Below are 25507 nucleotides of genomic sequence, written 5' to 3' on the forward strand. Positions count from 1 at the left end.
GCGACTTGGGGCGACTTGCATAGACTTCTATACAGAAGTCATTTTGCAAGTCGCTCAGGCAGTCGTTTGCAGGTCGCCCCGCTGAGGCGACCTGCAAGTCGTGTTGCCCCTGTGTGAATGGGGTCTAAGTCCTCATGTACACTGGTGCTGGTAAACAGATGTTTAGGAGCAGGTGGGAGTTCTCCCCCTGAACTCTCCTCTGTTATATTATCTGTCCATGTACACAGGGTCATTTACAGTTGTTTCTAGGCAGTTGAGTTTAGAGGCATTTCTTGGAACGCAAAAAAATGCGTTCAGAAGCTGAGTTTACTGGCATTTCAAGTGCTAAACGCTTCTAAATGCAATAACTCGCATTTAGCCACATTGCTTTGACAGGCGTTTTTCATTTTTGGCTATTGAAAAAAAAAAAAAAAAAATTGAAAACGCTTCTAAATGCAAAACGTGACATGTAAACGCGGCAAAGCGGACTTTTTAAACGTGGGTTACTATCTGTCAAGTTAAATCGTTCAGCAGAGTTTGTAAAAACGACCCATGTACATGAAGCCTTACTCTGTCACTGTGTCACCTTGAGGAAGGGGACCCTGCAAAGCCCTAAAGTCTTAAATTTAAGGGCTGTCTTAAATTATTTGTTTTGAATAAATTATGAAAATGCATTTCTGAGTGCTTGTTACTTCCTTCTCTGTTATATGATAAGCAGTCACCCACTGTTCTTAGTTCTACTTTGTCAACTTTTTCCAACCTTGACTTTGATAACTAGGTTTGCCCAAGGTCAGAATAGGCAGACTGGAAACTGATAAGTGTTTTCCACATGAAAACCTCCTGTTATCTGCATTAGTGTAATGTGTTTATTCTGTCCTTTCAGGTGCAAAAGAAAAATTACAGGGAAGAGAAGAAGAGGGCCACTAAAGAATTGCTCAGTACAATCACAGATCCATCAGTTATTGTCATGGCAGACTGGTTAAAGGTGAGAGCTACAGATGATGCTAGTTATTCCTACATATAAGTTCATACATTCACAATGATGGCATTTGCCAAAGAGTTTGAAGTCACTTCTACTGGAGTCCTCTTCACAGTTCCTTACTGCTGTTAGTCCAGCCACACAAGTCTATTTCTTTTTTTTCAAGTGATGTACCAAGTATTGCTACAGAGTTTAAAAGTTTGTAGATAGAAAGTATTTTTATAAGGCTTGTATATGCTTTAAGAGCATTAACAGCACCTGTGTAACTGATTAAATTGTATTCCCTTTTCCATGTAGAAAGTCTTTATATGTGCATGTGACATAGTTCATTTCCTGAATTTATTGAAAAAAAAGTTGCCTTGGCTTCAGCGGAATTGACATTGCCACAAGGACAGGCAGATCTGTCATCTTCCTTTTGAAGTGTTTTAAACAATGTTATCTATAAAATTCATAAGCATTTCCATTTCTTGTTTTCCTTTGTCCTTACCCCATGAAGGGTTATGGCCAGATTTTGAAACACGAATACAATATATGCAGGCATGCATGCATCAGCTATTCTTCTAGTGACCGATGCGTTCTTGTTGTCATATTAATGCTTTCAGCAGACACGTTGGTTTTTAAAATTCCACTGTCAGTACAAAGTCAAAACTGAAAGAAGAGGCTCTATGCTTTTCAAGTGGCCCATGTGTTGAAATGCCACTTTGATAATATTTCCAGGTGGGTGGGTTGAATTCTCCCTCCCCCTGCTACTCGTTGTGGTTACTCCCATGAATTCATATAAATATGTTGCGAACAACTGATTTTTTTTATAGTAAATCATGCACCACAACGTACAGTATGTACTTTGTGGTGCACTGTGGTGTGTCGTGAGTTGGTACCGCAATGCACCACACAAAGATTAGGTGTGTTGCAGTAATGCTCGAGTGTTATTATGCAGTGCCACAACATATAGATGTCAATGGGTCCTAACACTTTAAGGCCCATTCACACTATTGTGGTACGTTAGCACATGTGCGTTGCATTAAGACCAGTTCGATTGGGCTGCCTAATGCACCAAAAAAAGGTGCATGTACCTATCAGGTAGCTGCATGTCTGTTGGCAAGATACTTTGGGATGCCATTTAAGCCTCCATATTTCTCTCAGACAAGCTTTTCATTATTGTGCTAACTAAGTGATGCTGAGGTATGCATTCCCATGACATCTAAAAGATACCATGTCCAATAGCCATGCAATTTCACTGACCAAGAAGTAACTGAGCAATTAATTACTGTGTTGGATATTTATCAATTCTGTCACACAGCTAGGCAATGCTAAATAAAAATAGACAAAATTCATCATATTTAGGCAGCTTTATTTATATATGCCCCCTAAGCTGTTCTAAAATAGAACTGTGACAAAGTAAAACCTGCCCTTGACCACTTCGTAATTGTCCATCTGTTTTGAGTGAAAATCTGTCTCATTTTGTAAGAGCTGTGTAAACCTGTTGTATTTTACATTTAAATTGACTTTAAAGCTTTCCATACACAATGTGAATACTGATGAAGTGGCTGAAATTGGCTATATAGGTGGTCCTTTTGCCACCCTCCCACTCGCCATCCTTCAATTGAATTATCAAAGGAGCCAGACAGAAAATTGCTGAACAGCAGTGGCATCCAATCAGATGTAGCTGCAGTTTGGGTATTCAGTCATTAGTATTAGGCCCCTTTCACACAGGCAGTTTTTCAGACTAACCTGATCAAACCCTCCAGTCTCTTGTATGGAGTGGCGGATATCATCCGATCCAATTTCATCCGATCCGCCTCCATCCGATCCTGTCCACCAAAAACAGACTGTTGGGGGACCTATTCCCCATCCGCCTGGCGATTCAGATGGAAACCGAACAGGTGGTCTGTTGCCATCTGATTGCCCCATGGACGAGAGTGGGCTTTGTTCCTGTCCACTCTGCATAGCAGAGCTGACACGGACCTGTTATCCGCATGCTCAGCGGGGATCAGCGGAGAGATTTCCCGCTGAGCAAGTGGATCCCGATTCACGGAGGCACCCGTGTGAAAGGGACCTTACATCTTAGTTATTCTAAAAATGGTACGCAATGTTAACTGTTGTAGTGATTGGATGGCCTTATTTTAAGTATGGTTCCCCCTTTTACTGAGGGAGAAAAACCAGCCTGCTGTGGTTGCTGAGGCCTACATGCTGCTGTTTGTATTGAAACGAAACATAAATGGATTCCAATCACTTCCTGCAGCCACTTCCTACTTCCTAAGCACTGAGAGGATGGGTCTTCTAATGTAATCACATGAGTCCCGGTGATGTAATAAGAGAAACACTGTTGGGGACCTCATTTCACATGAGTAGGAAGCATTTCTGTGGAGTTCTGTGCATTAACACAAGAAAACTATATTTTACATTTTTCGTCAGCTTTAGAAAATTGTAGCTGGCAGCAAAATGAACCACAAAGACAATTTTTTATAGTATTACAGTAATGCTTGTGTAAAAATTGTATGTAGTGTATTTTATCAGAAGTGGTTTTCACCTTAATGTGTTGCATGTTTATTTACAGATTAGAGGGACATTAAAAAGCTGGACAAAACTGTGGTGTGTGTTAAAACCAGGAGTCTTGTTAATCTATAAAACCCCAAAAAATGGACAGTGGGTAGGCACAGTTCTACTGAATGCCTGTGAAATCATAGAGAGGCCATCTAAGAAGGATGGATTCTGCTTTAAACTTTTCCACCCACTGGAACAGTCAATCTGGGCTGTTAAGGTAAAATATCTCTTACTACTATTCTGCATACTGCATTCTTATAATGTGTAATGGCATTCTAAATGTTATGGACCACATGCTCTATAGTATAACCCCAGTACAACATCATAAAGACCACTTAGCATAACCCCAGTACAATATCAGAAAGACCAATTAGCGTAACCCCAGTATAGTGTCAGAAAGATCACAGAATAACACCAGTACCATATGAGAAAGATCACGTAGCTTAAATCCAGTGCAGTATTAGAAAGATCACATAATATAGTCCGATTTTGTTATGAGAAAGACCACTTAGTAGAACCCAAGTACAGTGTCCAAAAAACATAGTAACAATTCCAGTACAATATCAGCAGGCTCACATACAGTATCCAGAAGACCACATAACAGTACAATGTCAGAATCCCTACATATAATAACCCCAGTACAGTGTCAGACCACATATTATAACACCAGTACAGTATCAGAAAGACCACATGCCATAATACAAGATCAGGAACACCACGTAACACCAGTACAAGATCAGGAAGAACACAAAGCATTACTCCAGTACAACTTCATGAAGATTGACCGATTTATAACAAAAAAAAAATGCTTTCTCTTTATGGGGTACGTAAATCCCATCAGCAATAACATTATGACTACTGACAGCTAAAGTGAATAACATTGATTATCTGATTGCAGTGGTACCTGAAAATGGGTGGGATATATTAGGCAGCAAATTAACATGTTGTCCTTGAAGTTGAAGTGTTGAAAGCAGAAAAAATGGGCAAGTGTAAGGATTCAAGCGACTTTGACAAGGGCCAAATTGTAATGGCTAGATGATTGGATCAGAGCATCTCCAAAACGGCAACTCTTGTGTAGGGTGGTCCTGGTCTGCAGTGGACAGGACCTACCAAAAGCGGTCCAAGAAAGGAAAACTGGCGATAGGGTCATGGGTGTCAAAGGATCATTGATGCACATGGGGAACAAGTCTGGCCTGTGTAGTCCAATCCAATAGAAGAGCTACTCTAGCTCAAATTGCTGAAAAAGTTAATGTTTCAAATAGGTGTCAGAACACGGTGCATCACAGTTTGTTGCATATGGGTCTGCATAGCCAGAGACTGGTCAGGGTGCCCATGCTCACCTGTGTTCACAGCCAAAAGCACTTACAATAAGCATATGAGCATCAGAACCAGACCAATGGAAGAAGGTGTCCTGGCCTGATGAGTTGAAGAATGGTTTGAGGAACACAATAGGTTTGAGATCCTCCAAATTCTTCAATCCAATTGAGCATCTGTAGGATGTGCTGGAAAAACCAAGTCCAGTTAATGGAGGCCCTACTTTGCAACTTACAGGACTTTCTTCTACTGATGGCTTGGTGCCAGATGCCAAAATATACTTTCAGAGGTCTAGTGGAGTCCATGCCTCGATTCGCCTCGGTTATGGTGGGTGGTCATACTGCTATAGCTGATTTGTGTATGCCTCCCACAGTAATACACATGTGAAATAATTTGTTAAATTAGAGCCTGTGTGTTACCATATGTCTTCCTTACCATGTTAGAGGGAGGTAGGTCTGAACCAGAAACAAACCCAGCTCCAAAGAAGCTTCCCCTGTTCTGCATTAGGTAACCAGCGCTATCGGTAGAGGCAGTGGGCGGAAGTTCCTCTGTAAGAGAACTTCATATGTTTTTTTTTCTGCAGTCAACCTTTTAGGATGGTTCCTGTTAACATACTGAATATATTTTCCTTTTCTTCACTTCTTTTAAGGGTCCTAAAGGTGAAGCTGTTGGATCCATTACTCAGCCTCTTCCAGGCAGTTACTTGATTATTAGAGCTGCGTCAGAATCAGACGGTAAATACAATTTTTTTCTTGTGGTTACAAGGCAAGACTTGAAATAAAGGCTGTTCTGTACTATGTTTGCTCTAAGTCAATACCAGCTGCTCACATTTGTACCTTCACAGCTGCCAACGCAGGATTTATTTAGAATCATATTATTTCAAAGGAAATGGATATTGTGATCTGTATGTAGGGTGTAACAAGGAATAGATCACCTTATATTGTTAAATCATTTGTATACCTGCACAAGAAAAAAAAAACTGTAAGGTAAAGGCAAAACGAGCTAGAATGCAGTGCATACTAGCTCATTATGAAATATTCACCTTAGAATGAGGCGTCAGCATCTGATCCCAGTCCACGCCGAGGGAGCTGACGTTTTGCCCTTGGCTTTTCTTCTGGGTTCGCGGCTCCGGCGCTGTGAGTGGCCGGAACTGCGATTATGTCACGTCCGCGCATGCGCGCGGAAGTCTTCCTGGCAAGGTTCGGCAGCGTCTGCCGGACCTTCACCTATGCCTTCACATCGCATGCACCGCTGACGTCAGCGGCTGCATGCAAAGTGAATATCTCCTAAACCATACAGGTTTAGGAGATATTCATTTTTTTGTATTAAAACAATGGGTGTACAACCACTTTAAGGTAATCCATTCCCTTTACTTTAAAATAAATGATAGATTGTAAAATTCAGATTTTTACAGTTCCATTTTATAGTTGCTTTGTGAAGCAGGGGAAGTTCATGGAGAAACCTCATTACTTATGCCACATAGTATGTCTATACATTTGAATATACATTTGCACAAAGGCTGAACATTCAAATGCAGAATAGTTATGTGTGAAATGAAGATAACCATGTTCCATGATGGAGAAAGTGTTTTTAGGGATTGTCTAAAGATGGATAGATTATGGAGATAGTCGGACAGATTGGGGTACGAAGTTCCAAAGGATTGGAGAAGTTCTGGAGGTGTGCATGGGAGGAGGTGACAAGGGGGCTACAAAGCAGAAGGACCAAAGAGAGCAGTTTGGATGATATTTGTTGTGGATGGCTTTGTTAGTACTTTAAATTTCATTTATTTTATGGGTAAGCGGAAGCCAGTGGTGGGATTGGCAGAGAGGGGCACTAGACACAGAACGGTTGGTAAGGTGGATGAGTCTGGTAGCAGCATTCATAATGAACTAAATGGAGGATAGCCTATGTATAGGTAATCCAGTGAGGAGGGAGTTGCAGTAGTCCAGGTGAGAGATAACCAGGCAGTGAATCAGTGGCGGTGCGTCCATTAAGGGCGCACGGGAGCCGCCCCCTCTCTCCAGCCACCCCCTCTGTGTAGTAAGAATAGATTTATGCATTGCATGAATCTATCCATGGGCACTGTAGCAACCCCCTATTCAGTCGTCCGGCCCCTTTATGGATGCCAGGCGCCTGAATTACAGTGGGGGGGGGGGGGGCACTGTTTTTGAAGTACCAGATTAGATCCATAAGCTCTAATAGGCTTAAAAAAGGGTGAACTACGAGCGCAAACCATTGCGCTCGCAGTCCACCCAGGTGTGTTAGCAAAGCAAATTATTATTATTATTTAGGGTGCTTATATAGTCCTGTCAATTTATTTACAAAATTGATATTTTAAAAGTTTGCCAAAACCACAAGTTAGGTCTACACTTAAATGCAAGATGGTAGTTCTCTGAAGAAGTCCAAAGCTTATTTGGTCCAAAGTAGCCTTGAGCGCAGACGTTTAAGAACGTGTGTATTTACCCCAGATGTGAAGCATGAACACAGAAGCAATAAAAAGTAGACTCATCACCAGTACTGGAACAGGCCCTACTTTAAGACCTGGAGAGTCCTCTGTATAGAATCGCCACATGCCTCCTGTGCCAGCAGATGTGGTCCGTCCAGCACTTCTTGCACCACTGCTTGTAGTTTTTCTTTGTCTCACAGTAGATCCTGCTGCTCTTGGGGAAACTGCTTTACTTGGTGATCGACTAGAGGCACCAACATTGGTGGAACTTGCTGCAGGGCCAGGCATGTTGCTGAGAGGTGAATGAGCCTACTACACACACGAATACTCCGCTCGGCTTCGTTACAAATAGTCCCGTCAATTTATGCAGCGCTTTACATATACATTGTACATTCACATCGGTCCCTACCCTCAAGGAGCTTACAATCTAAGGTCCCTAACTCACATTCATATGCTGGGGCAAATTTAGATAGAAGCCAATTAAGCCTACCAGCATGTGTTTGGAGTGTGGGAGGAAACCGGAGTACCCAGAGGAAACCCATGCAGGCATGGGGAAAACATGCAAACTCCAGGCAGGTAGTGTCGTGAAATTAATATTTGCTTTGCTAACACAGAACCGCCCCTCAGCCAATCAGGAGGCGTGTATGTAATACCGGTCACCTGATTGGCTGAAGGCTAACCCATTGGCCGCCTAGCAGAACAGGAAGAAGATGCACACTGAGGACACGGGCCATCGCCACGCTACCCATACTACAGCTCGCTGCCTGACCTGCCACCAAGATGGGGTAAGTGCCGGACAGACAGCTGGTGGGCGGGGTGGGCACAGGGGCTGCGTATTATGAGCACAGAGGCTGCACTTGATGGGGCACAGTTGGCTACATTTGCTGGGCACAGTGGCTGCATATTATGGGTACAGAGGTTGCAATTGATAGGGCACATTTGGCTGCATTTGATGGGGCACAGCTGGCTGCATTTGATGGGGCACAGCTGGCTGCATTTGATGGGGCACAGCTGGCTGCATTTGATGGGGCACAGCTGGCTGCATTTGATGGGGCACAGCTGGCTGCATTTAATGGGGCACAGCTGGCTGCATTTAATGGGGCACAGCTGGCTGCATTTGATGGGCACAGTTGGCTGCATTTGCTGGCTGGGCACAGTTGGCTGCATTTGCTGGCTGGGCGGAGTTGGGTGCATTTGCTGGCTGGGCGGAGTTGGGTGCATTTGCTGGGCGGAGTTGGGTGCATTTGCTGGGCGGAGTTGGGTGCATTTGCTGGGCGGAGTTGGGTGCATTTGCTGGGCGGAGTTGGGTGCATTTGCTGGGCGGAGTTGGCTGCATTTGCTGGGCGGAGTTGGCTGCATTTGCTGGGCGGAGTTGGCTGCATTTGCTGGGCGGAGTTGGCTGCATTTGCTGGGCGGAGTTGGCTGCATTTGCTGGGCACAGTTGGCTGCATTTGCTGGGCACAGTTGGCTGCATTTGCTGGGCACAGTTGGCTGCATTTGCTGGGCACAGTGGCTGCATTTGCTGGGCACAGTTGGCTGCATTTGCTGGGCACAGTTGGCTGCATCTGATGGGCACAGTGGCTGCAATTGATGTTCTTGTTTCAGTATTTTTTAGAATTTTTTAGTGCATTTGTGCCCCCCCCCCCCCCCCCCCAAAAAAAAAATTTTGAGCACCAGCCGCCACTGGAGTGAATTAGAAGCTTTGTGGTGTCATTGGTTAAAAGGGGGCATATTCTGGAGAGGTTGCGGAGACGTGGTTTGGACAGGGATTGGATGTGGCCTGAAAGGGACAGTTCAGAGTCCAGGGTTACCCCTAGCACCTTGGCATGTGGGGATGGACTGATAGTTGTAGCATAGATCTTGACAGAGGAGTCAGGAGACGAGGCATGTGGGGGGGGGGGGGGGGGATATTATAAGCTTGGTTTTGGATAGATTGAATTTGAGGAAGTGATGTGACACCTAGTGTTAATAAATCAGTGATATGTGAGGAAACTTATGGGGTAAAGGAGTGCAGTAGCTTTCTTTCAGACAATCTTTTTCTGTTTTCACTGTACAAGATTCTTTTTAGACCAGTTTATATTATACGTCTGTGAAACCTTAAAGCAGAGTTCCAGTCTTTTTTCAGTTTATTAAAAGTGTAGCTGCTGACTTTTAATAAACACTCACCTGTCCCACAGTCCAGCGATCCAGCTGCCTGAAGCCTTGCTCCGCTCCCCCTCCTCTCCATGGCGCAATCATTGCAACTGTGGGCGCTGGGCTGTGACAGCTTGCAGCTTCACAGCCGGGCGCGCATGCGCGAGTTGCACTGCGCTCTCCTAGTGGCCAGGCAATCTTCTGGGACCTGTGACGTGTCCCAGAAGATTGCAGAAAGGGAGGGACCGCCTAAGGGGAGAGGAGAAGTCGCCTAGGCGGCCAAGCGACAAAAGGCGGAAGTGGGACATGAAGTACCTGTCAAAACCAAGTAAACGACAACCCCCCCCCCCCACCACCACCCCCCCAAAAAAATGACATGCCAAATGTGGCATGTAAGGGGTCGAGGAGTGCTTAAAGCGGAAGTTCCACTTTTGGGTGAAACTCCACGTTAAGACACTCATGCTTTCTTGAATCAGTATGCTAATTTAGAAGGAAGTTTGACTGTTCCACAATACCCAAAGTGACACATGAAACCGTGTTCTGCAAATTAAGATTAAATTGTCCAAGTAATAAGGATAGAATGGATAGATTGTTTCACCCTTGTAGCAACTGTTCATAGTCCCTTGGTATTTAGAGTGTTAATGTGGAATAACATTCCTGGGTTTTGCATAGCTGCTCTGTGGCATGCAGCAGACGTGGGTGAGGCAGCAGAAAATGCCATTGTGCCAGCAAACAAAATACTTTAACTCCTCTACACCAACGGAGCTTGTAAAAAATATTTTCAGGGCATTTTTTATTAATAATCACATCCTAGTTTGGAGGCGATTTTGACTACTATGAGAGTGGAATTCCGTAATCCAGAACCAGATGTCACCTAATGATGCTAACCTCCCTGCATATTATAATGCAGTAACCCCTAGCAATCAATTAGGTTTTTGTTAGCTACGGTTAGATTAGTAAAATATTGGTTCTGATTAGTCGCCATGAATTATTGCACTGTTTGCTGTCTCTTTCTGAATGTCACCCCCAAGGGATAGTTAAAGTGATACTAAGCATTTTAATTTACATTGTCCCTTCTATTTCTTTATGTGGATGATGGCACTGTAATTATTTAAAAAAAAAAAAATCGAAGTACCTTTTTCCTAATCGATATACAGAAGTCACATGACCCAGCTTGTTCCCAGCCTGTCTGCAGGAAAACATAAGCAGGAGGAGCGTCTAGTCCTCTGTTGCTGGTCTCACATGTTAAAAATAAAAAAAAAACAGCCTTTGGAATGTATAGTAAAAAAGAAATAATATCCATAAACTGTTTTAAACTCTCATACAAATATATATATTGAAATGCAATCTTTAGTCTTTTGTGGAAATATCGTGGTGTGGGCAGACATCTTCCACTCACACCCCTCCAGCTTGTGTCTTATGCCCCGTACACACGGTCGGAATTTCCGACAACAAATGTTCGATGGGAGCTTGTTGTCGGACATTCCGACCATGTGTAGGCTCCATTGGACATTTGTTGTCGGCATTTCCGACAACAAAAATTTGAGAGCTGGATCTCAAATTTTCTGACAACAAAATCTGTTGTCGTAAATTCCAATCGTGTGTACACCATTCCGACGCACAAAATTCCATGCATGCTCGGAATGAAGCAGAAGAGCTGCACTGGCTATTCAACTTCATTTTTCTCAGCTCGTCGTATGTGTTGTATGTCACCGTGTTCTTGGCAATCGGAATTTCCGACAACATTTTTGCGACCATATGTATGCAAGACAAGTTTGAGCCAACATCCAGCGGAAATAAATGCAGGATTTTGTAGTCGGAATGTCCGATCGTCTGTACGCGGCATAAGAATAAGAGGGAGGTGAAGCCTCAGTTATTCTACATGTAATATCCCGCCCCCATTGTGTTCAGTGAAGAGGAGAAGCCGAGAGCTGCGGTAGGGGATCCGAGAAGAGGAGGATCAGTGCTGCACTGTGCAAAACCATTGCACAGAGCAGGTAAGTACGACATGTTTGTTATTAAAAAAAAAAATAACTTTACAATCACTTTAAATACAGATATTTGAGGACTAAAGACTTTTTACTTTTCCTAAGTTCAGCTTGAACTATTATGCATGTAGTATGTGAAATTTGGCATTGTAGCAGTCCCTGTACAGCTGGGGTGAAGTGTGAGAGAAAGAAGCAGTACAAGGAACAAATCCATGCATGTGCTAAAAAGAGGCATTCTGAGTTCACTGCTGTGCTGCTCTGTATTTTACTGTCCAGTAACAGGCTAGAAGTTTGTTGAATGATGCTGACTATCAGACTGGGGATATCTAGTGGCAGAAAAAAGTAATGCAGGGGAAATCTCTTAACCACTTCCCGCCTATAGGCCGTCATATGACATCCTGGACTTTGAGTGGAGATATCTGAATGATGCCTGCATCTACAGGCATCATCCAGATATCATCTTTTTCTGCCAGCAATTCTGTGCACTGTAAGAACAATCATAGTAGCAGTTCAGCCACTTGATCGTTCTTACAGGTGGCCCCTCCCGCCGTTCTACGGTGCTTCTCCCAGCTTGCCCCTGTGATCGGCGAGCCGGAGAATGAATCGGTGGCCACTGGAAGTTTAGCATAGAGATTTCCGGTGACCAGATGGTGCCCATTCATCTCTGACCCTCGGCGGCCCAGGCACAACAAAATGATGTCACGTCCGGGCCAGCGGAAGTAAACAATGCCGGGGATGCAGCTGGAAAGGCAGAGAGAGTTTATTTTTATTTTTTGATCTCAGCCTTTCCAGCCTGAAGGAGAGATGTGGGGTCTTATTGACCCCACATCTCTCCATAAAGAGGACCTGCCATGCACTATTCCTATTATAATGGATGTTTACATTCATTGTAATTGGAATAAAAGTGATCAATTTTTTTTTTTAAAAAAGAGAAAGTGTAAAAAAAAAAAACGTAAAATAAATAATAATAAATAATTTAAAGCGCCCCCACCCCGCGTGCTCGCGCACAGAAGTGAACGCATACCTAAGTCGCGCCCACATATGTAAACAGCATTCTAATCACACATGTGAGGTATTGCCGCATGCTTTAGAGCAAAAACAATTCTAGCCCGAGACCTCCTTTAACTCTAAACAGGTAACCTGTAAAAAATGTCAAAGCGGCGCCTATGGAGATTTTTAGGTACCAAAGTTTGGCGCTATTCCACGACTGTGCGCAATTTTAAAGCGTGACATGTTAGGTATCTAGGTGTAACATCATCTTTCACATTATACAAAAAAATTGGGCTAACTTTACTGTTTTGTTTTTTTTGTTGTGTTTTTTTAATTCATGAAACTGTTTTTCTTCCCCAAAAAAAGTTTGAAAAATCGCTGCGCAAATACCGCGTGACAAAAAAAGTTGCAACAACTCCTAAAGAAAACATATATAATGTTTGGGGGTTCTGAGTCTTAGAAAAAAAAATGATTATTTTTACATGTAGGTGTGAAGTGCCAGAATTGGCCTGGATGGAAAGTGGTTAACTGAAGGTGAACGCTGCGTCAAAAGTATGATTTTATCTATAACTCCTTTTTTCGCTGGCATAACACATATTTGTGTTGTCATGAAGGTGGGTTTTCTTTTGTGATGCTGTAAATGTGCATCCTGCTTTTGTGGTGGGAGCACGTGTGACTGAGCTGTCACCGACAGCACCTAGACTCAGACTAACCCTTTGGTAGCCGATGCACCAGCTCTCGTTTAAATGATGACCGTGATAGCCAATCCCCTGCATCTCTTTCTTCACTGAGAAGAAAAAGATGCATTTAATATTTTTCTCCTCTCTAGAGGAGAAGTATGTGATGAAATAGTCTGCTGAAAAAACAAACTAAAGATAAAATAGTTAGATCAGGGCTGGATCTAGGTTAGGGTCAGTGTATTTTGCATAGGTTAGAAACATGTTTTATAGTTGGTATCAATGTGTTTTAGGTAAGTTAAAAAAATAAGCAAAATGCTTGTTTCTGGGCCCTACTACAAATACAAACAACAAAAAATTACACGTATAGAATTGCTGCGTACTCCATGAAAAATATTTTATATTTTTTTTAAGTCATTTTGTGGTGGTGAGTGATGGTATGGCATAAAATATACAGCTAAGGTTTTAAAAATATGTTTTTTTTTACTTTTTTTGCTAGTTTTTCTTTGATAAAACAAAACCAGGAGATCCATTACCATTTATCACCAAATTAAAGCCCAATTTGTCCTGAAAAACAAGGTGTAATTAATCTGGATACACCAAGTGATTGTAATGTGTACAGTTTTACTAACATATGCCAAAGTTGCAAAACTGGGTTCAGGCGTTAAGATTTGTTTTTCTTTCCTCGTGAAACAGTTAATGAGCTATTCATTTTTATCCTATTCTTGGATTTACTCTGCTTTAACTATTCACCTCTTGAGGAAAAATGATAATTCAACACAACAGAGTATTTTGATGCGAAAACAAATGCTCTAGTAAACTGAGTTCACCATTTTTTTAGTAATAAGAATAATGCAGAATAGTTAAAACCGCACATGCATTATGCTTTAGTTTAGGGTTGCATCGATGCCACTTTTTTAAGACCGAGTACAAGTGCCGATACTTTTTTCAAGTACTCGCCTATACCGATTACCAATGCTTTTTTTTTAATGTCATGTGACAGTGGCACTAATATGCAGCACTGATAGGTGGCATTGATGGGCACCGATGAGGCGTGGACAAGTTATTTTTATTTAATTTATTTTTTTAATTTTTTCGTTTTTTACAGCTTATTTTTTTTTAATTAATTTTTACAATTTATATATATATATATATATATATATATATATATATATTTGCTATTGTTTCTTACAATGCTTTCTTTTGTTGGGGGGGGGGGGGGGGGGAGTGGACAGTGTAAGTAAGTGTCCACAATTTAACTTTTAAATATTTATTACGATTCTTTCTTTTACTTGTTGTTTTTATTTATTTTTTATCAGCCCTTTTTTGGGGGGGGGGGGGGGGTAGGCTTTGGTGAGATATATGGGGTCTAAACAGACCCCTGACATCTCCCCTTTGAGACAGGGAAAGGGACCAAGGGCACAGATTCCCCAGTCTCTTTCTCTGCAGCCTCAGCTGCACTGGAGATGAATGGACAGGAGATGGAGGCTCCTCTCCACTCATAAACTGAAGCATTGTAAACATAGTGCTCAGTTATGAATGGACAGAGTCAATGATCACTGACTCTGCTCAATCAGAAAAGGAAGGAGCCAGTAAATGACATATGGGATGAGGGGGACCGAAGGAGGACCCGGGGAGCCAAAGGAGGATACAGGGGACAGTCGGGGTTGATCGGTGCGGTGAGGGAGAGGAGGAGAAGCGGCTGTCAGCTGCTTTATTGAAAGCCACACAGGGAGATCAGTGATTGTAACTCCCCCACCGCCACACTGATCATCTCTGAGGCTGCCCAGGTATCAGATTAGACATTGGAGCATTTGCATGAGTACAAGCACTGCTACCAATACTGGCATTGGTGCAACCCTACTTTAGTTATTTGACTCTTGTGTCTGCTATATCAAGGCCATGCAAATTTGTAAAACTATCTTGCAGATAATTTTAGTTTAAAATGTAAATGTAAAGTGTAGTTTTAGTTTAATTTGTTTCGTTGTGATTAATCTATCTAGTTTGTGTGGAAGCAGTGCTTCAATTGCACAGTTAGCAGATCCAGAATACAATGGTTTAGCCAGTCCCTGCATCAAAGCCGGAGTGGCCAAAGGTTTTTCTACAGGTGTGCATGCTTTTAGCATTATTCTAAGGTTAAAAACAGAGTTAGTGATTGTAAATCTTTGTTTGTTTATTAAAATAACAAACATGTTATACTTACCTGCTCTGTACAATGGTTTTGCTCAGAGCAGCCCCAATCCTCCTCCCATAAGACACACAGAGCAGGGCTCAGACCCTGCTCCCTTGCAATGGCTCCCACTGCTGTATCTGAGCCAATGAGGAGTGAGAGAGCTGAGAAAGCTTCAGCTCTTGTGCACATCCCTGGATCGAGATCAGACTCAGATATTTTTTAGGGGTTCTGCATGCAGAAGGTTTTTTACCTTACTGCATAGAATGCAGTAAAATAAAAAACTTTCTGCCTTTAAAAGCACTTTAATATACACTAAAAGCTGTTACATATTGTAAGGGTGTGATACTGATTTTGTCACTCTCTGTTTTTTTATGCTAGGAAGGTGCTGGATGGATGCACTAGAGCTGGCTCTAAAATGCTCCAGTTTGCTGAAACGCACCATGATCAGGGAAGGTAAAGAGCATGACCTGAACTCCTCTAATGAGAATAGCCACGTAAACTTCTATGGCTTGCTAAGGGCAAACAACATGCACAGCAATGAAAATTTCCAGTAAGTATTGTCCAGCTCTGTCCTTTTACTTTTCTAAAAATAAAACTAAAGTCAATATGTTCTGAATCTAATCTACCTTAATAATTTATAATGTAATAGGTTATTGATGCTTTTTCAGTAAACATCATTAGTGCAGTCTTTTCAGTGCAGCCAATTTGGTGCATAACATTAAGCAGATGTCCAAGTTATAAGCTTAGAGAATTTATCATTATTATTATACAGGATTTATATAGCGCCAACAGTTTACGCAGCGCTTTACAATGTAGAGGGGGGACAGCACATTTACAGTACAGTTCAATACAGAAGGAACAGGAGGGCCCTGCTCGTAGAGCTTACATTCTAAAAGGAGGGGGTGGTGGTACAAAGGTTAATAGATGCAGGGAATGATTTGATTTGGGTTACACGGGGACAGTTGTTAGGTGGGTGTGGGATAGGCTTATCATTTGCAGATCTAGTTTTACATTTTAATACATACATTTCCAAAGATGTAAAGTCTCAATGCCATGCCAAGGCAGCATTTTAAAGTGTAGCTGCAGCTGTACATATTATGGGACCCTGAATATGCCCTGTTAAGAAGGAAGAGCTGTTAAAAAGCTCTGCTACTGTTGCTATCTGACATGGTATCTGGAGGACACGTTATGGTCAGATAGGGTGTCCCTCATTGGATGTTGTGGTTCCTTCCAACAGCCACTATATTACTACAGAACTCTAAAGATGAAGATTTTCTTTCCTGCAGGGATTGCCTAGAACAGTGTTTTTCAACCTTTTTCCATTTAGGGTGCCCTTGAAAAGTATTATACTACAACTTTTGAGAGGGCTGTATACATGTGTGTGTCTCTCTGTGTGTGTGTGTGTGTGTGTGTGTGTGTACATGTGGTCTGTGCGGGTGCATGCATGTGTACGTGTCTCTGTGTGTGTACACGTGTCTGTATGTGTGTGTTTGTACGCGTATGTATGTTACTTTTAATCCTGACACCCTATTCCTGTACTATCAGAACTGCTTTTTTAGGGCTCTACTTATATGGATCACAGGAGTGCAGTTTGTTCAACGTTGTAGTATAGTACCTTCCCTCCCACAGCCAGGTACTACACTGTAGGAGGAGGCAGAGAGCACAGAACACCCCCCCCCCCCCCTTTTACTTTCACATTGCGGAGTCGGACTGAACTTCACAGTACCGATGTATAGTTCGGCTAGGGATCGGGAGCTTGGGCTCATCTGACAGCATTTCTCTACCAGGATCCCGCGGCATCCCTGAGGACCTCAGGCAGCCCCACAGGTAAGAAAGGCTGGTTTAGAACATGTTAATTGTCCGTATGCACCCCCCCGAAAAATTTTCCCTTTGTCTTGAATTCCTCCTGAAAAATAGTCTTGCACTTCCAGTGCCTAGGCACTCCGGTGCCTTGAACCTTATAGTTTTATATCTTCACGGTGAGATCTAAGGCTCTGCTGCCTCTGCTTGCTAGTCTCATGAGATCTGGAGTAAGGCTTGGTTATGCCACCACTGTACAGTTCACTCTTTTACTTGCTGGAGAGGAAGCTGCAACTGATAGACCGCTCTTCTTCTGCTGCATCTTAAATATTTTCCCACCAGTCATCAAGGAGGCTGATCTGAAGTGAGAAAACTATTCCCTGCTCTTAACTACCTTCACACAGTGACACAATAAAGAACTAAGCATGATAAGTCACTACTAGTGAAAATGATCAGCTGCAGGGTAACCTACAGGCAATGCTAACTCATCCTTTGCTTTTTTGGGCTCAGCTTCCACAGTTCAAAACCTCGTTAACTTACTGTCAAAAGGATTATTTTCATCTTGATGTTGCTTAATTAAGCACATTAAAAAAGGAATCCATTTCCATTAGAACCTAAAGGAGAAGAATAGCCAAAGCTATTTTGGCTCTACTTATATGGATCACAGGAGTGCAGTTTGTTCTGCACTCCTGTGACCCATTTTCAGCCAATAGCGGTCTGAAGCCCCCGTTGGCTGATGTTTTAGCTCCAGTCCAGACTCTGAAAGGATCCCGACCATATAGTCAGAGCAGAGAGCCAGAGACTGACAGACCCTGTGTCTCTGCTCACAGAATGCTGAGAACTGAGCAATCAGCGGTGTTGGATCGCTCAGCTCTCAGTCTTAGAGCCGGCAGGGGACAGATACAACATTGGATCGATGCTGCATCCACCTAGGTGAGTTTTTTTTTTTTTTCTTCAAATCCCGAACTTCTCATTTAATTCAACATTTCCATCCAGGAATGGTGATTATACATCAATTGATTCATAAATGACCATAAATGAATATGAATGGTAAATGAACATGTCAAATACATTGTTAAGCTGGAAAAGTAGTTCTTAAGTATTATTTAAACAGTTAGTGATTCTCAGGTTTAATACCTGCCGAAGTTGCCCATGCAGTAACCGGTATTTGGTCAATATGAAACTAGTTTACGCATTGCTAGAGATCACTGGATTGTCAATGAGATTGAAAAATGCCAGCAACAAAGATGTAAGCATTGGTTGCAGAGATTTTTAGTAGTCTGAAAAGTGTCTAATCCAAGTTTTCAGTCTTCAGAATGATTTTTTTATGTTGTACATAAATCATTAAATGGAAGGGACATTTCAGAGCAACTTCAAGTGCTTAGAACTGGATGAGCCAGCTAGCAAATAGATCTTATCTTTTGTCAACCAGGGAAAGATATGACCTATCCTGGTTATCTTCGTTTTTCAGCTCTGCAGACAAGATCTTCAGTCACAGGGGTCATTTTTTCAGGGGGGGGGTTCACATCATGTTGTAAGAAGAACAATTGATCACATCGTATGTTATTTGTTTCAGGTTAAATGACAGTGAAATTGAAAGACAACACTTTAAAGATCAAGACACTTATTCAGACAAATCAGATAAAGACAATGATCATGATCATGAGGAGTCTGACAATGATGGGCTTGGCAAAAGTGAGGAGAGTGACAGTGACACCTCAGAGAGACAGGATGACTCGTTTATTGACCCTGAACCAATTGATATATTAAAGGAGACGACATATGTGGAAGAGTCCCATGAAGAATTGGGAGAGGTGAGGAAAAAGTGCTTCCGTTGCCACCATCTGCATTGTAGAAGAGCTTGCTTAGTGTTTTTTTCCAATATTTCAAGGATAACAGCTTGCCTTGGTAAACCTGGAAACTTGTATTCTGAGTATTTTCTGCAGGATGAGTTGCTGCTACAGTAGATACGAATATTTTTTGTATAACGAATAAGATCTCACTTAAACATTCTGATTGGGTCCTGCTGTAAGATAAATTGCTTGCTCCTACTACTCCTTTTTTTACATTAGGGCACATGCCTAGAAGGACTGAAATGAGAGAGACTTCCTTAGCCTTCCTGCCTGCTGCTAACGCTTACAAAAAGAGAAGGAGGGCGCACCGACCGTGTGCATTACCAATGATAAAATGTATTTATAAAATATAATTCTTGTTATAATTTATAAATACATTTTATCATTGGCAATGCACAAGGTCGTGCGCCCCCTTCTTTTTTTGTATGTTTCAGTTCCAAGGAAACCCATTGTTCTGAGGAGGGCAGCAAGACCTGCGACATTCCGTATGCTTTTTCATAAGGATTTGCTACACCTCCTACTCATTTGACCAAACTCCCGAGCGCAGGAGATTGTTTTGTGTTGCTAACTCTTACTGTACATGCTCGGCATTCCAATTTGTTAATTTCTACTTTAAACTAGCAGTTCTATATGAAAGTACATCAAAGGAGTATGATCTTGGAATATGTAACTAAATTGCAGTTTGTACGGTAGGAAACATTTTGTACTTCAGAATCAAGTTTGTGAGTTATGAGAAGAACAATAAAAAAATAGGCAGACTTGTTTTTTGACTGAAGTTTAGAAAACATTGTGACAGTCAAGCAAGAGATGAGAAACCATAGTGGTCATGAGTAATAACCAATGCTACATGTTCAGAAGTACAAGTGGCGGATGTGAGATTTTTTTTTACTGTTATAAAACATCTCACCAGACATTTTTATTCTCTTGGAAAGACTAGACAACTGTAATGTAATATGAACTTCCTTACCATCGGGATTGTTCCTGTATAGTTTAGAGAAGCCCCACTTGTGCAGATGTAACAGTCTTTTACAACAATCTTGATCTTCTCAACGGTGGGTACATACTGTGACTCTGCAGTATGTACCCATCCCCAGACCAGCAGAAAATGTACTACCTGGTAGTTCGTACCATGGGAGCTTATTTAAAAGAAAAGAAATGAAGGTGTATTTAAACGTGTGGTGTTCCTTTTTCTGCGTTTAGGCCCCTACCCAGTCACTCACCCAGTCACTCTATGCTCTCCATTCAGTCCTATGGTGCAATCTCCACCCAGTATTATGAAAAGTTTGTAATCATGCTCTCATAGAGTATATACTTTCCAAAGAACTGGCTTAAGAGTGCATGTGCAGGCCCAGCTCAGATATTTTTAACTAGCTGTTAAATTACTTCATCGGCAATATTACTGGCGAGTGTGTAAGATTGGCAGGGAGGACTGGGGTCAGGAGAAGGTAACATTTAAATGTAACTGAACTATGTTAGAAATGTGTTTCATAGTAGAAATTGAAAAATCCTTAGCTCGTAGGATACCTAAAGGGTAAGTTCACCTTTACAGAAAAATCTGTAAGGTGAACTTACACAGGAGGCGGCTATACCGGGGCTTAGAACGGGCGATTGCCGCCATTCAGGTCAGCGAGACTGCGGGGGGCGGGCCAGGTGGGGGTCCTGTGTAAGTTCACCTTACAGATTTTTCTGTAAAGGTGAACTTACACTTTAAGAAAAAGTCTTTATTCTTCACAAAGCGAGACAAGACTTGCGTAGTGACATATGGTAGCATATATGGTATGGCTTCAGATCATCAGAAGGAGAAAGAGATGACAGATGTTATGTCCTCCATAGTGTAGGGTTTCTTCCCTCTTTCTTCCTAACTAACCTTCTAAACCTTGTATTCTTATACTATTTTCTAAAGTTATGTCGGCACTTCACCAGAGTAACACCCATTCTTGCTTTATATGGTTTGATGTAGTAAGATACATAACTCTTCCTAACATACTAACATAAAAATTTAGAATAGAAATACATACACAGCAAAATTACTTCTCTCTATGAAGTAACCTTCAAAATTGACATCATTACATTATAACTCTATATATGTTTCAGAAACTTTTTATCACTTAAAATAATATTAAACTCTAAATCTCTAACAAACTAAAGGGTTGTTTACTCTTTAAGGTATTTCTGGTCAGTATTAGGGTATGAAGTAGCCTAAAATGCTTTTATTTGGGATCCTGGAGTTAAGGTTTAAAGGAAATGTACTGAAAGAAATATGTAGGCTGCCATTCCAGACCCCCTTATGTAAATTTAAGTTGTCCAGCTGCCAAACTGGTTCAGTAGCTTAAAGTGGTTGTAAACCCATACACATACGCAGTGCACTCTCCTCAGGTGATACACAGGGATGCAACAAATCCTCCTACACAAGTTGTACATGTTTATCTATAGCCATCTGCCCCCTACATCCATTGGAAGTGTGGAATTTACACAGGATATCTCAGCTCTGAAAAGTAGGGGGCCAAGAGCCGACGTTACATCAATGAGGAGAGCTCTGAGAGCTGATTGTAGGGAAGGGACACACCCCCCTTTACAAAGCACACAGGAACAGAGCTGAGGCTGTCAATAAGCTGTAGCTTCCTCCCGTCACCTTTTTTTCTTGGTGTCAGGAAAACTGGTCAGAAGTGACTCCTACTAATAGCAGAGGAACAAAGCAGCAGACAGAAATTACACTTGGTGCTCTGGATTTAGACAAGTACACACTATAGAGGGATAAGCTGTGTTCATATTTAATGCCTGAGGTTTACAACTACTTTAAATGCTTTTAATGTTGCTGTCCCAGATTACATTAGAACTATAGGCAAACCTTTTTTTTTTCATTTTGAATAGGGTAAGGGTGGGTTATAACCCTGTAAGATTTATTTTTGCCCTCTGTCCCACTCTGGAGATTTCCCTTCACTTTCTGTCCCTAGCCAAAACAGAAAGTGAGAGGAAATCCTTGCAAATTAAAGGAATCTCTTGGGGACACCAGGTCACCAGAACTAGTGTCCCTATTGTAAGATTTCTCCTCTATTACTTTTCTGGGGACAACCCAAAATTTGGGATTTTCTTTTACTTTGACTTCCAATGATAGTGGTAACCAGAACAAATGAGAGAACAAAACAGAGGACGAATCTCCCTAACAGGGGCACAGACATAGAAAAAAAACTGACAGCTATGATGATCTAATCCATCTTCCCTCTACCCAAAACTAAAAAAAAAAAAAAAAGTCTGCATTTAGTTATACTTTAAGGCCTCATGCACAATGGGGGTTTACCCAGCTCTTCTGAACGCCTTTTCTGTTGGCAGGATGCGTGTTAGCACATTAAGCATTTTGGGCATTCATTATTTAATTGGCCCAGATTATTCTGGCCATTGAAATGAATGAAAGCTTGACTAGCACTAAAACTGCATTTAGGCACATCAAGCATTTTTTCAAAAGAATTGCTCTTCTCCTAAATGTGTAAGTGATTTTTGTTTCTGCCTCTTAACGCTCCTGCCTCTAAATGCCTGTAAACGTCTATGCGTCAATTGACAAAATATGGAGGGGCGTTTAGAGGCAGGAAAAAAAAAAAACACCCTAGAGGCCTTTACACTGTCGGGCCGTTCAGCTCCGCCTGTCAGTTTTGTCGGCCGACCTGAACGGGCGCTGCATGCTAGTCTATGGAGCGACGGATGTCAGCGGTGACATATCCGCTGACATCCGACCCGGTCTGATCCGCTAAAATCAGATCTACGTTCGCATCCATCCCTGGCAGATCGGATCGGGTGAGATCTGATGAAAACGGACATGCTGTCCATTTTAGTCCGATCTCTCCATAGCAACCAGCGGCGCTCGACAAGCCCCTCCCCGCTCAGTGAGCAGAGACGGACCTGTCATCCGCTGACTCAGCGGAGATCAACGGAGAGATCTCCCGCTGAGCTGGCGGACTCCGTGGCAGCAGATCCCCCTCATGAGAATGAAGCCTAAAAGTGATGCATTTGATACTCAGTGTGCATAAGGCCTAAGTATGCAGTTAACATGTTTTGATTTCATATTTGTTTGAGGTTAGTAACTCGGAGAGCATTAAAAGAGAGACAGCTGAATAAATAGCATTTTCAGTAGGGCGGCAGTGGCAGTCTACAGATATCTGGCAGTATGGACGCACCTGTAAATAAAGCTAAAGTGATTGCAGTTCACAAGTATTATAGTGGTTTTGTAAATTATAAACAAGCCCCTTACAAGTTGTCCCTGGGACTGATCCAGGTACACCCAACCTAATGGGGTACCTTGTTCTCTCCTCACCCCATCTCTCCTTCAACTACTCTTGAGCAAAAAGTGGAATTGAACAAGAAGTGGTATTGTAACTTTGATAAGATCTTACACAAGTACAACACTTTACTACTGCACATTCTCTAAAATGCAAAAGGTGAGTGGATTTCAGACTAAAGCATTGCCCCAGAATGCTTTGTGTGGGGTGGTGGTATTTTACTACAACTGGAGCAGACAAAATTTGGAACAGGTATGTATAGTAACCAATCCGCTTATATCTTCTGCTTGTTTAGTTTTGAAAATGAAAAATAGAAACTGATTGATTACTATGTACATCTGCTCCCTATGCTTAGTAAATTCCCCTCATACTTACAAAACTACAACTTTGTAGTATTTGGTGTAATTAGTTTTCTTTGTTTTCATACCAAATATGTGCATGTTGTGAGGCAAGCAAAGGTGCGTGTTATTTTGTAAATAAGCTGCATGAGTGGTAGCATTGTTCTTTGTAGACCTTTTCATTTTCACATTTTTATATTTTTTTAATTTTTTTCAAGGCTGGTGAAGCATCACAGACTGAAACTGTTTCAGAAGAGCACAAAAGTTTGATCTGGACATTACTGAAGCAGGTGCGGCCGGGAATGGACCTGTCCAAAGTGGTGCTTCCCACCTTCATACTGGAACCCCGTTCATTCCTGGATAAGCTCTCAGACTATTACTATCATGCTGACTTTCTGTCTGAGTGAGTGAACTTTGTTCTTCTCTATCAGTCAGTGTTAATGAAATGGAACAAGGCAATTCTTGGAAATATAGAGCATCTAGCACATGGGTGACCTTCCAGCTGTTGCAGAACTACAAGTCCCATGAAGTATTGCAAGGCGCTGACAGTTATGAGCATAACTCCCAGAGGCATGATGGGACTTGTAGTTCTACAACAGCTGGAGTGCCACAGGTTGAGCACCCATGATATAGCATGTAATCACTGGGGTCTCATCATATCTTTTATTATAATGCTTTTCTGGACAGTGTTTTACAAAGCACAGCCTTCCCTAGTTTACTATTTATTTATTCATTCATTCAACTGTCACTTGTTTGAAATTTTTACTTCATAGTAAAGTTGTTGACTAAGTTGGGGGAGATTTACTAAAACTGTATACTAAATTGATAAGAGGCAAGGGGTGTTTATGTTTAATACATCACATCTTTAGGAGGTATCATCCCTGTAGTAATAAGAGAAAGAGGAATGTGATTTATTGGGACTTTAGATATACCTCCAAAGATAAGGTATAAAGACAACAAATAAACGTAAAAAATTATTCAGCTTTATTATGACTACATTAAAATATGCAGGTTGAAATAACTGGAGCAGCTGTGCATAGTAGCCAGTCAGCTTCTAATTTCAGCTTGTTCAATTAAGCTTTGAAAATAAAACCTGGAAGCTGATTGGTTACTATGAAGAGATGCACCACTTTTAGTAAATCTCTCCCTATGTGTAACACTTGGGGATGTATGTAGAAAACATTTGTTGGATGAATGTCACAAATATTCTTGCAGGCCGCACAAATTCTGACCATAATTTCTGTAATAGATACATTTCTTCAATCTAGTGGCCAACATGGGGTATATTTTCTTATTGCGGTATTTCAGAAAACCATACTGCATTTTACCTGCCAGATGGGGCTGACAATCAACATTTTACAGATATTAGAGGGAAAATTCATGCAGCCTGCACAAATGTGTGTGACATTTGTCCAACTAATGTCTTATGAATAGACCCCTTGTGTACACAAAAGCATTTTAAGTAGCACTGATCCTGCAGTTTATCTGGTAGCTGTGAATTCACTGCTAGTACATGATTATTATGCACTGGGGGCATTTAGGAGCACATTTCTGTAATTCGAGTAAAAAACAATGTTTATAAAACATTTAACAAGAACATAGGGGCAAGAACCAGTACAAAATTGGGGAAATATGATTGGTAACAGGTTATAGTTGTAGCAGGCTAATCACACGAAAAATGGATGGAGGAATCCATTTTGCTGTTCCGTTGTATTCTGATAGCAGGACTCCTCTGCTGTCAGAATACACTGATCAGCTGCTGCAATGTGGATGGAGGAATTCTCCCTGCTGTGCCATTGTGTTCTGACAGTGGGGCTCCTCCTACACTGAGCCGATTGGCTGCAAGCCACTGATTGACAAATGTTTCATTGGACATGTCTACTTCTGTCAAGCAGGAATGGCCATAGATGGATCAAAATGTGTCCGCCCCTGCTGAATTGGCCGAATTTCGATCTATCTATGGACAGCTTTAAAGCTAAAACAGTTTTCCCTGGAGCCAAGATAAGCTGCAGAGGTGGTAAG

At 41.8% G+C, this 25507-nt stretch overlaps 2 protein-coding genes across 5 annotated transcripts in view; one reads left to right on the forward strand and one right to left on the reverse strand.

Moving 5' to 3' along the window:
• The window catches only part of OSBPL8 (oxysterol binding protein like 8), a 411605-nt gene that overhangs the window by 326707 nt on the left and 59391 nt on the right, over window positions 1–25507 (forward strand). For all 4 annotated transcript variants that reach the window (XM_073620008.1, XM_073620009.1, XM_073620010.1 and 1 more), the window contains 6 exons: window positions 863–964; window positions 3516–3719; window positions 5466–5550; window positions 15602–15773; window positions 18600–18837; window positions 23704–23888. In XM_073620008.1, coding sequence (XP_073476109.1) covers window positions 863–964; window positions 3516–3719; window positions 5466–5550; window positions 15602–15773; window positions 18600–18837; window positions 23704–23888 — 986 coding nt within the window. The remainder of the gene's footprint in view (window positions 1–862; window positions 965–3515; window positions 3720–5465; window positions 5551–15601; window positions 15774–18599; window positions 18838–23703; window positions 23889–25507) is intronic.
• LOC141132043 (protein transport protein Sec61 subunit beta) lies at window positions 7130–7620 on the reverse strand. Its single transcript, XM_073620012.1, has one exon. The coding sequence runs from the start codon at window positions 7548–7550 to the stop codon at window positions 7260–7262; it is 291 nt and encodes a 96-aa protein (XP_073476113.1). The 5' UTR covers window positions 7551–7620; the 3' UTR covers window positions 7130–7259.

This window comes from Aquarana catesbeiana, linkage group LG03, assembly GCF_042186555.1.
Source record: "Aquarana catesbeiana isolate 2022-GZ linkage group LG03, ASM4218655v1, whole genome shotgun sequence".
Taxonomy (NCBI): domain Eukaryota; kingdom Metazoa; phylum Chordata; class Amphibia; order Anura; family Ranidae; genus Aquarana; species Aquarana catesbeiana.